The 12,606-nt window shown below is 42.1% G+C and overlaps 1 protein-coding gene across 1 annotated transcript in view; it reads left to right on the forward strand.

The window, feature by feature from the left end:
* The window catches only part of LATS2 (large tumor suppressor kinase 2), a 47,333-nt gene that overhangs the window by 24,122 nt on the left and 10,605 nt on the right, over nt 1-12,606 (forward strand). The window contains exon 3 of the mRNA XM_085063115.1: nt 11,579-11,711. Coding sequence (XP_084919241.1) covers nt 11,579-11,711 — 133 coding nt within the window. The remainder of the gene's footprint in view (nt 1-11,578; nt 11,712-12,606) is intronic.

The raw sequence follows: 12,606 nt of genomic DNA on the forward strand, positions 1-12,606 counted from the left end.
GTTAAAAGCTGAATGAAGGCCTTTTTATATTTTCTGAATGAGAATTTGGCGGGCGGGGAAGAAAGATAGCATTACAATCAACACATAAAGTTCAGAAATGACAACAAAATTCTAAAAAAATATATTTTATGTAAAAGTTTTGCCTCTTCCTTCTCTGAGCAATAAATACAGCAAGTTGCCTTGCACAGCACTTGCATTCTGTGTGTATGTGTGTCAACAGAAAAATATTAGGAATATTAACTCAAGATGAAACCCAGATGTTTCTTCAGTCACATGAGGTGTGCTGTGTTGCACTGGGAGGCTGAGAGAGAAAGTAGCTTTCATTTGTCTCACAGTAGAGCTGTATTTCTCAGATATATTTTTCTTTTAGGCTGCATTACTGCTTGGTGTCAGTTGGGGTCCCATTGTGGTACAAATCCTCAAAGGAGAGAACAGTTCAGTGGTAATGCATTCCAACCAGATATCCTGGAGGTTTTATAAGTTCTATTAAAGTACTCCCCAAAGAAAAATTAGGGGAGCAAAACTCTCGTAAACTTCTAAAGGCCACATCAGGAATACGCTGGAACCTTGTTTGAAAAATTGTTAGTACTTGACCTTGAATATAAATAGGCAGCTTAATTTTGCTGTCTTCCCTTGAATTTTCCTTGCCTTGGAGGTTTTAAAACAATGTTTGAAAGTTCTAGTGGTTTAAAACTGAAAAAAACACCGTATAATGTTACAAGAAAAGGCAGGGAGAGCAGTATCACTCCTTAAATGTTAAAATCTTATTAAGTAAAAGAAAATTTGTAATACCTTAAGTAGGCAGCACTCAGTGAAAATGACAGAGGCACTGTTAACAGGAATAAATGCAAAATTCAGTTTGTAGAGCTGAATGTGGAGAAATGCAGTAAACACTACTAAAGCATTGCAAATTTGCAGCACCATGTAACTTTCTGGGGAACAGCCATCTCTGGCAGCACAAAACAACTCTTTCAGTTTTTGACACAATTCTTTTCTGTGCTTTGGGGCTTTATTCCTGGACAGCAAATATGGTCCTAACTCATCTTGCTGAATCTGAATAACCAGTTTACAAGTTCATTGTATCCAATTTATCTAAGAAATAATTTGAAAAGTCTGTGAATATCTGTAAAAACCCTATTTTATACATAACTCAACATATACATATCTTTTTAGTGGAGGGAGGAGCAGTGGGAAGCCCTCACCTTGGTGTCTGTGGACACTGAAAAGAAATGCTTTGATACACAAATAGCGTTATTGTAAATGTAATGCCAGCCAAATGCATTTTTGGCTAATGTGTAAGCAGTAAAATTAGCAAACACATCACTTGCTGCTAATGGAGAGGAATAAGCTCATTATGAAACCTTCATTGAACTGCTGTTCTATCCAGTTTAATTTACTTGCCCTGATAGAGTAAGAAACTACTGTTTCAAAAAAAAAAAGAGGGGGGGAGGTGTGGAGATATGTGTGCTAGTAGGAAGGGATCAGGCTGTCATTCTGACAGCTCAGGATGTGCAAACTGGGTCTGGAGGAGAGTGTGGATTGCCTGCTGCTCTTGCAGCAAATGTGCCCTGGTTGCTAGTAAGTGTAAATACTAATTCCACAAAATATCCTACCTGAGAGAAAAAACATGAAAGAACCCAATTGTAAGACTTACAAGAATTTGTATAGTGCTTATTAAATGACAGCTGGCCTTTGCACAGCAAGGTGTTGCTCTTGCAGGAATTGCCAACTTAATGTATTTAGTGATTTAAGATGCATTGTATCAGGAATAGGATGGGTTTTGGTTTTTATCTTCTAAGATTGCACACCTTGAGTGTAGGAACCCTCATTTGGACTCCCAGAGTGCAGAGTGGCAGATGCATTTCTTACTTGTAGCTGGATTTCATATATGAGGATCCTGGCACACAGCTGGCAGGGAAGCTCTCCCAGAGCAGTTTTCTGAAAACAGCAGCACTGTTCTGCTGTGTGCTGCACCTTTCCCTCAAAGTTGGGTTCAATTCTACCTCAGCTTTGAAGATGTCTACTGAGCAAGGCTCTTTACGATGTTCTGTGTGTGTTGAGAGTCTGTGAGATTCCAGTGCAATCAATACACTCCTGAAGGCTGCATGCTATGATTTTTTTCTCCAGGAACTGGAGTGACAGAATACAGGTCACTAGAGTGGCTGCCAGACAGAAGTGAACTGGAGCCCTGGCTGAAACTGCTGCAGATGGTGTCCAGAGGGTGGGAAGTTCCCTGTTCCTGTAACCAAAGTGAGAGGATTTCAGGGAAGTAAAATAGCATCTTTGGAAAGGAGTTATATATACTCTTGCACATATGTGCATGTGCATTCACTCATGCATGAAGTAAGCACAGCTCTTCCATGCTGCTCTGTAATGTCAACCTGCCAGTGCAGTAATTTGTAAATGCTGTTTATAACATGATTTGCCTCACTGTAAGGTTTCTGAATTAGCACATACTAGTGCTCCTGCTCCACTGCTAGGGAAAGATTGGGAGAGATTTGTCCAACTTCTTGTCTGTTGATGGACCCGCCATGGGTCATTTGGTTAGACTTGAACTCTGAATATTTTAAATAGCTCTCCAATGAGCATACTTAAAGAGTAATGAGGAACAGTTATGGCTGTATATACAATTGTTTCTTCTGTTTTAAATTAGGAATCCTTTTCAAAATATGATTCTTCTCTTGTGTCTGTGTAGGGCTCAGCACAGTGCAGAAGGTGTTGGGGTACCATCACAGTAGAAGGGATTTTGTGCAGTTAGGAGATACCTTGAGCACTGCAGATGTAAAAATACACATTGTCCCCCGCCTTTATTTTATCATTAATGTAAACCTGACCCCTGTGAATTTTGGAATATGGATAGTCCTGGAGTACTACATGTGTTCTAAATGGAATGCTCTTTGCTCACTCCTTTCAACTCTCTGTTGATGTGGGATCTGAAGCAAAGCATGTGTTTTCCAGAATGGGAATTTTCTATACTTGGGGAACTATGACTATTGCCTATCAGTGCTGGCCAAGTATGATTGCTAATCCAGGAGTGTGTGGTCTTTGAAAAGCAGGGGGAGCGAGCAGGTGCCTTCAGAAAGGGGCATTAGAGCCTTTGGGGTAGACAGCAAATCACCACTTCTCTTGGGTGTTTACAGCATCACTCCCCTCACCAAACATCTGGGGAAACAAAGCTTCTGCCTTCAGCTTCTCAGACACAGATGTGCTTTTTCCAAGGCTGGTGCTGACAGGGTGAACAGGTTATTTGTCACTGTTCCTCAGGTCTATCTATTAAGTTGCCTCCATGATAAAGCTCTGTGCTCCCCTTCCTCTCATGCCTGTGTCCTGGCTGGAAGAGAGCAGCTCAGCTCTGTTCTTCCTACCCAGCCTAGTTAAAAGAAAGAGAAAAAAAGTGGTATTCGTGATGGCTCTTAGTTATCTTCACTCAGTTTATTATTGTTAATGCTATGGTCTCTCTTGCCTTGCCTGTTTGTTTTTTCATGGCTCTTTCTTGAGCTTTGTGCAGAGTGCAGCTTTGTTGCCTGGGCTAGGACCTCTTCCAGCTTCCTTCAGGCCTTCCCCATTCCAAATCCATTCCAGAGTGCCTGACGTGCTTCCAGAAATGGTACAATAAACGTATATGTAAATATAATGAAATTACTTGTTTTATCTGGCTGGTGACACAAATAATAGTCTTATTTCTTCATGAAAGAAGTTATCATGTCTTTTTTAAATATTGCTCTTAGGTGGCTCACTTAAAATGAGATTAATTTAAAGGAAATCATACACACAGATGTGCAGGTTATATAATACCTATATTTATGTCAGTACATACACACACGGTCTGGGACATCAACAGGAGCTGTCTGATGAAACGTTCTGATGAGATTTGAAAATTGACATTGCAGTGCTTCTGTGTTTTCTCTTTAAACAGATTGCATCTCTTGAATAGTTCATCAGAGCTTCTTGAAGTGTTTACATACGCACTCTTTGTCTGCAGATGCCTTGTTATAAATACTTCCTTCATTTTACAGGCATTTGTTTGGAAATATGTTGAGCAGCCATGCTTGGTTTATTTCCAAATGTCTTAACTTTGGGACTGTGGATTGGCTTATAGCCTGAAGTTCATATCTCTCCTTTTCAGGGGAAGAGCCATATTTGAACAACTCGTGGAACACAAGGACTGTAGCGTAAAATGGGAGGTGTCCCATTGGTGAAACACCCAAAGAGTGGCCAAACAGTGTGTCTTGTGATTGGCTGTGGTTGGGGAATGGACTGTACAGGCTCTGTTCAAAGAACAAACGAACAAATTCCAGGAAAAAAAAAATAAAAGAAGTTCTATGCTGCTACTTAGTATAAGTTGCGTAGTGTTAAAAAGTATTTTGTTGTAAATGGTGCAGTTGGAGGCATCTGACAAGAAGCTATGTCATATTTCCAGTTGCTGTTCTCTCTGGTTCTTTTCTCTCTTACCCTTTCCAAGTTGGTGAAGGTGTTATGGTGGCTGTTCTTTATAAGTACCCTGCTGCTAAATATATATGGCACTTTTTTCTTCTCTTGGAAGAACTTAAATAGCTTTGATTAGGCATCAACTTAAGGAGAAGAAGCTGGGAAAAAAACAGTAGAAAAGTCTTTTCTGTGATACTTGTGCAATAACTTTGTATTCACTCTAGGACTAGTAAAATACCAAAGCTAAAGTGATAGATTTCAAATATTGTCTGGTTCATTTGTTTGATTTTTAACCATCCATAGTTGTTTTAAATCCAAAAAGATATTAGAAACATTTTGATCACCAGAGATGGTTTTTGTAAGTGAAAAAATGTAGCCAGATGATCGAGTTACCTTTGATTTATTTTGTGTCATTCCTTCCATAGCAATAGGAAATATAGCTATGGAAGGAATACAGTTGAATATCAGGAAGAATTTATTCACAGAAAGGGTGATTAAGCATTGGTGTGGACTGCCCAAGGAGGTGGTGGAGTCACCATCCCTGGGTCTAGTTCACATGGTGATGTTCAGTCAAAAGTTGGACTCAATGATCTTGGAGGTCTTTTCCAACTTTTGTGATTCTGTGGAATGTAGTGTGGCTTTGAGATTGAGGTAATTTATTTTGGAGTTGGTTTGTGCTGGCCGGGATAAAATTGGCACTTCAACCCTCCAAAATCTTTTGTACCTATTATTCCAAGTTGCGTATTTTGGCCTGGACTTAATTACCTTACTTTAGTAATAAGCTATCATGCTGCCATAAACACAACATTAACAGGACCCCATTGTATTGGTTGCTGTACAAGCAGAATAGTAAATATACCAGTCTTCTGGTGGTGACTGGCTAAATAAGTACTAGAAGAGTTGGAAGGCAAACAGAATGAGCAGTGGCTTAGCAGTGTCACATTAGATCTATTTTTATTTATTTTTCTCCTGATAGCGCTTTTACCAGAGCACTGTATCATTTACAAAATCCTCCCTCCGTCTTTTGGGCATACTCCCTTTGTTAGTTCTGCCAGTATCCCTTGAAAATGCTACATAAAAACCTTTTGGTTGAAGTTGTTCCTTCCCTGCAATTCCCCATTCCTAATTTACAGTCATGTGTTTTTTTCCTATGTTGGTGTGATATTACTTAGTGAGTCTTACATTTTGTCATGTGTGTATATTCTTTTTCTGTCTGCCCCATTTTGTGTACTACAGCCTCTTCTGCATACTTTTAACACCTAGTGTAAGACTGGTGTGAAGAAAAAAAGGTAAAGAAAGGAAGCACTCTGACAGTGTGAGCTGGGAATGCATAGTTAGTGCAAAGCAGAGCTAGAGCGTCCTGGCAAAATAGTGGATGAGTTTCAGAGCTGGAGTGCTAGCAGAATTGAGGATAGTTCAGGGGCACAACAGGTAGAAATGCTGGAAGCAAGGACTAAAAGCCAGGATTAAAGCCCTGAGTGACTTTACCACAAGGATGACATTTCCACCACTGGAAATGATGGCGCGTCATCAAGAATGGTGTGTGCAGCTCTTATCAAGATCATGTCACAGTCTGATCTTTCTTGATACAAAGATGGGCTACTACACCTAGGGAATGAAAAGGGGAATGAAAATCCCCTGGAGTTCAGCCCTGGAGGCCCAGCTGTGAGCATCCCTTAATGTGAAGGGGGCTTGCTGTGTGGATAACAGCAGAATTGCTGTAAAAAGTCAATCAAAACTAAAATCACAGGCAATAAACTGACCCTACATAATTTAGGCTGAAAGTGAGAAAGAAGTTGTTTATTGTCAAAACAGGATAGCTTTGGAGGAGTTTGTAACAGGAGCAGTGGGGGCAGAAAACCCTTAACTAATAATGGGGTAGATGTCCATTAGTTTCTGAATGGGTTATGTATTTTCACAGTGGACTAAGTGATGCTGCAGCACTCAGTAGATTTCTGCCACTGCTAATTTCCTCCTGCTTTTTTTATGCAGCAAAACTGAAAAGCACTAATGATACTCAGGATAAGATCTTAATCATGTGGCTAGAATATTTTAATCAATGTTATGGTAGGCATGGGAATTTAGCTGCAAAATTAAGCCCCTGGTGTTAGCAACCTGAAAACAGGCAAAACAAAAGTTGAGTACAAAATTGGATGAAGTGTCCAACTAGAGAATAATTACAGAGAGAGAATATTGCAAAATAGGTTTCTCTGTTCTGTAGGGCTGCAGCAGTTCTGATAGACTACATTGTACACATTGTTTCCTGAACTGCTTGGGTTTTGCATGTTTAAAGTCATGAATGAAAAATCCTACAATGGGGGGCTATCACAAAAAAGCTTGTAATCAATGCTGGATCATCTCTTTTGGCATGAGCTTTATTTTCTTGCCCTTCTGCAGGGAACCTGTATCTGTTTCCTGCATCTGTCGCCCATCCTTCTTAGTGAATGGAAAGCAAGTAATTAATTTTTGTTGTTGTTAGCAATTAATTACCCTTGCCAAATCTTGGAGGACCTATTGTCTCCTTCAGACACAATGTTCTTGGGAAAAAGTCTTACTTATTGTAACCTCTTGTGCAATCTTCACTTGGATGATAAATACATCTTGGCAACGAGGAGCTTTCTGAATGAAAAATGTTGCTGGACAACCCTGTAGTACAGCAAGAACGCAAACCTCTGCCAATGCTGGTGGAGTGCAGCCAGGCGGGAGGGTAAAATGGGGAAAACCTTTCACACTGCCTGCAGAGCACAGAGTGAGATGAAGTCTTTATATGCACACATCCAAATATCTGTTTACCATCAAACAAGGATTTTTCCTATTGAGCATCTGAGCTCAAAGGTGGCTTTTTCCTTCTAGCAAAATCTTGAAATCTCTTGGAAAGTTTCCATCTACCAGTGCAAGACTGGGGAAATAACAGGGAGCATGTGGACCATGCAGTATGGTAGCCTGCTGTACGAACTAGCTGGGAAACTTCACCCTCCTCATTTTTTACTATGAATCCACAAATTCGAGATCCTGTAGTTTCCTCAGTCTGCTTTGTGGTTAATGGCCTGACTTTGCTTTTCCATTAGATCTGTCCAGAACCATAGCTGACTACTGAAACCTCATTTTAATATTGCAGCTGTTACATTAATTACAGAGTTATTAGGAGTTAATTGTAAATGCACATTTCCCCCCTGTAGCTCTTCACCTTCGCTTTTTTTGGTTGATTTTTTCATCAATACTTAGTGATGTCTGGAAGCAAAAAGGTGCATAAAGCCCTGCTCAGAGAGATGTTTGAATCCTCCAAAGGGAATGCAGATAGTGAGTTGGGGCTGGGTGCACTCTGTTCTCTTGTGGTTTCTGTGCAGGCTGCCAGTGGCTTGTGTTTGTCCATGGGCCTGACAGCTGGCTGTGGGGCAGCAGAGCTCAGCCAGCAGCCAGGTTTCTCAACCCATACTGCTGCTGACAGAGCTTGGCCTGGGGAAAAGGAAACTGAAGCACAGGGCCTGATGCCGTGTACCTCGCAGTTAATGGAAATCTCTGTTGACCTCGATGGGAGCTGGATTTGATCCTGTGCCTACCTGAGTGTTTTGGCATTGGCTACAGCTCCAAGTGCCTTTTTTTCCCCTGGGTCATTTCTGGTTCTTTTTATCCCTTCTCTTTCTAAAATGTACTTACCTTCGAGGGGTGTAAAATCAAGACAGAGCCATCCATGTCAGTGCAGCTGTGTAATTCTATCCTCACCCACCCTCTGTCCTCGTTTCCTCAGCCCTTCTACTGTCTGTGTGTTGATTTGCAATATTTTGGCATTGACTTCCCTCCTTTTTAAGCCGTTCTGCTGCTTCTCACAAACACCCTCCATCTCACTTAAGCCCCTGCTCCCCAGCGAGTGTAATTACTGACAACGTTTAATCCACCTTCTGCCCTTCTTCCTAAACTTCAAAACAGTCCTTGCACTGATTTCTGGCAAATGCAGCCCAAGCTTTGGCCCTAGCTGCCAGTGGGGAGGCAGCTTTCCCTTCAGCAGGCTCCTGGAGGCCTTTTGCTGCCTCAGCCCAGCCTCGCTTCCTTGCTCAGCAGAGCTCATCTCTGTGTTGCATAGGAAGGAGGAGGCTCCTCATGTCCCAGGAGCTGCAGCCACCTCGGGCAGAGCACACCTTCTGTGATCCTCAGCCACGCATCAGCATGTCCCCTGTCCCTAAGGAAAAGGTGCTGGAAGTAATGGAGCCCTTTTCAGGTGACTGCCAGAGAGAGCTGTGAGCATGGACAGTGGCAATGGGAAAAAGAAAGCAGAGGAGGACAAAGGCCAGCAATAACAGTGCTGGAGCTTCTTGTTGCCCTCCACTCTCCTTGAGTATCACATGCCCCCAGAGGGATTTGTCTCCTGGGTGGAGAATTATGATTATACGTGATCTGCCTCTGAGGAAAATCCTTTTCCTTTTGTATGTGGATTTTTTGATTTTTTTCTTTTGGTCACTGCTTGGAGATGATGTGAGGTTTTTGTAAATTAGTATCAGAAACTGGGGTTTGTTGGTGTCTCGTGAGAGTTACAGGGGAAAGGACCCGAGCTGTGGGATGCTGTACAGGAGAATCACAGGTGTTCTTTTGAACTACGAAAAAACTTACTTCATTTTTTCCAGCAGTAGTGTAAATGCTGAGCAAACAGGGTGTATAACGAGGAAACCCCTTGGAGGGTGGGAGCTGCCCTAATGAAAGATGAGAAGCAGGGATCTGGATGGGGAGCAGCATGGGGCTGCTGCTGCACTGGGGGCTTGCGAGGGCAAGGTTGCCAGTGACACCCCTGCTGGCCCCAAGCTCTCACTGGACTCTCAGGTTATCCAGCTGTGCACAGTGAAATGTATTGTGCTTGTCCCCTCACATTATTCCCACTGAAGTTTAAATATGAGCCCGCTAACCTGTGCTGAAGGTAGAACATGCAGCTTCGGAAGGCCAGAGTAATTTTTGCTCTGCTTTTCAGACATAGTCAATGGCAAAAGAGGTGAAATTTCTGTCATAGTATGGGAGGGAAGAGCATTGCTTTCAGAGATGATATCACTGTTCTGGTGATAAAAATTTATCCTATTTTAGCCCTTTTGAATTGTATACAGGCAACACAGATAAGAGAGATAGAAATGGACTATACGAGCTGTTTTATTAATTATTAATGCAATTGTTTACCAAGCATTTATTTTCTCGGTACTCCATTGCAGGCAAAACTAAAAAAAACCCAACATCCAAGCCAGCCCAAATGTGCTTATAGAGAACATTTAATTTAGGAAACAAAGGCTTGTGACCTAAGGCATGATCCAACTGCTGTAAATGAGACAGTGTGTTAGCAGCCATGTGGAACAGGGCTGTAAAGCCCAGAGTCCCTGGATGATGAGAATGCTGAGCCCTAGGATGTGAATTTGCTAATACTTTAGAAATGTATCCACAAGAAGAAAAAAGAAAGAGGAAAAAACATTGTGGGAAATTCTTTCCTTCATACATAATATTTTTCTGTTGATTTAAAATTGCTTTTAGTAATGTGTTGATGCCAGTGAAGTATTTCAGCTATAGGAAATGTGAAACCAACTACTGCCTTTCTATGAATTATGAGTCATAAATTGTATGAAAAATTTTCAGCTTGCTATGGCTGTTCCCCAAGCAGAACCTCTGACTAATGGAGAAACTGCTGCCATTTTGGGGGAGTAGGAGGGGTCTGAGTTAAGCAAAGCCAGATGCCAAGTGCCAGCATGTGGCTCTGTGCTAAGTGTGAATTGGTGTCGTCTGAGATGATCCTCCCTTGCTAAGTAAACAATTAACCAGTGTGTGATGTGTACTTGCCGTTCAGTGAAGCAGAGCTGCCCTTTGCTCCAGCTGGGGTTCCCGACTGCCAGCCAATGCCCAGAACTGACCCGTGGGAGAGCCATGCACCAGTGCCAACCCAGCTGCCACATCTGCAACCAGTCAGCCAGGCCAGGGAGGCACAACCTCCATCTGATTCAGCGCTCGGTGGGCAGGTTGTGATGACAGAATTCCCCTAAAGATAGCAGTAAAGTGGCAAGATAATGGCATTTGCAGGCAAATCCTTGGTTGTGGCATTCATTTCATCCAGCTTCAGCCATCTAAGAGCTGGGAGTTCAGTTCGAGTTAGTTCTCTAATCATCTGTCACTCAAGTTTATCCCCTCTTATATCTAGTCTATGAAGTGCCTTTTGGAGGTGATTACAGAAAGATTCTCAGCAACTACTTTTGAGTAGGTCTCCAACTTTTTGATGGGTAAAGTTCTGTGAGTTGAATTCAGCATTAAAGCTCTGGATTTCAGTTTCTCCATCATTTCAGAAAAGACCATGCAGCCTGATGAGGATTTGTGAATTTTGCTTTGCAACCAGGCAGTGCTAGAGCCATTGTTGAAAGGTGTTTAACATACCTGAGCTATAAGTAAAAGTGTAAATATACTGCAGGGGGCTGTGATTTGCTGGCTGTAGAGCAGGGGCTGCTAACTGTGGCTGTGTTTGAAGTTTAACTAGAGCATTCCTATTTGCCCCAGTTTTAGTTTTCAGGCTGTGTGTCTGGCACCCATACTAACTTCTCAGTCATGGACATGTGCCCAATAAAATACAGCTAAAAAGACTGACAGTGTAACTTTCAGTTTGGGATGCCCAGTCATTTTCCAAACAAATAATGAATGAGGTTCCAGCTATACTGAAAACAGCAGTTTTTCGTCCCTGTTGACTCCAGTGAACGGAAGTCAACCCCTGCCTAATTAGCTTCTTGTGGTATTTGTGAAAGAATAAAGTTTTTACTGTGTTCAGGTGTGACTAAGAGACATGCTCCCGAGTACTAACAGCTAAATTTTCATTTCATTTCATCCAATGTCAAATTATGCCTCCTTTTTCAGACCTGATTCAAAGATTGTTTTTAGGGATCTCAAAGTAAACATTTTAATTTGAGGTTTCTTTCATTGCCAGAATCTGGGTAGGCTGTATGTTTTGTTTTTTTCTTCTTATAATTTTTGAGCTGTGTAAAGGCATACAAATATTTTCAAAATGTGAATCCATTTGGCTTCAGCTGTGATCTGGTGTTTAAAATGTTCCTATTAATGTAAGAACGCTTATCGCTTTCCAGCTTGCAGTCCAGTGGCTGAGGTTTGTCCCAACATGATTCAATTCCTGTTTGCTCTGTTACAGGAGATGGCTGTTCGAGCACTGAAGCAGACAGGGAGCAGGAGTATTGAAGCAGCCCTGGAGTACATCAGTAAGATGAGCTACTTGGATCCTAGAAATGAACAGATAGTACGTGTAATTAAGCAAACCTCCCCAGGTAAGCATGAACTTCTCTTTTTAAATCGTGTTCTTTCTTGCAAGAAGCTTGTTTTTAAGTCAGGGTTGTCGCTGGGGAGAAGTAGTGGAGAGCAGTGTTCCATAGTAGTCTCGTAGGAGACAGTGAAGTGAATGTAGCCCTGCAAGGCAAGCTGGGCTGGAACCTCAGTACAACTCACCTGCTTCCAAAGAGTTGTCTATGTACACATTCACAGTCCACCTTCTTAAACAGGAATCTGTTACTCAAATCCACATATTCCTCCATCCAACCAGAAGAGACTTACTGATACACAGATCTAGGAGGTGGACATCATATCTCTCTTGACATCAAGATTATTTGCACAGATGGATTACATGTCCCAGAGAAGGACAGTTATTGCTGCTACTTTCTTTTATGGCCTCTGATAAGGGAAAGCTAAGTCAGCTTGCCCCCAAGGCTCAGCATGAATCCTACTGGCAGAGATGACAAGTGGGTCTTACGGCTGCCTCCTGCTTCCAGGCCAGAGTACCCCCTTCTTAGGATGCTGTGGAATTGCCACAGCCTCTTCAGTGCATCTCACTGTGTCCCAGCAGATGAGCTGTCAGGGACATTGTTATAAAAACAGTCTCAGTAATGCTGTCCTTGTGTTATCACAGGAGAAAGAGCAATTAGAGGTTTCATTTAAAGGACTCTGATTATTTGTCCAGCCTGATTCCAATTTAAAGCATCGCTTTCTTTGTGAAGGTGTCATTTAGTGTGGGGGCAGCCTCTTCAGTGTGCAGAGAGGGTGCATAAACCTGTCTTAATGCTGTGCACGTCCCTGTGTGTCTGTTGGCAGCAGGGCTTGTGTGTCAAGGTGACAAGTCAGCAGCTGTGCTCAGGTGTGCTGCATCTGGCCCAGCTGGGACTGCAAAAA

This window comes from Lichenostomus cassidix, chromosome 1, assembly GCF_008360975.1.
Source record: "Lichenostomus cassidix isolate B80296 chromosome 1, HeHo_3.0, whole genome shotgun sequence".
Lineage (NCBI taxonomy): Eukaryota > Metazoa > Chordata > Aves > Passeriformes > Meliphagidae > Lichenostomus > Lichenostomus cassidix.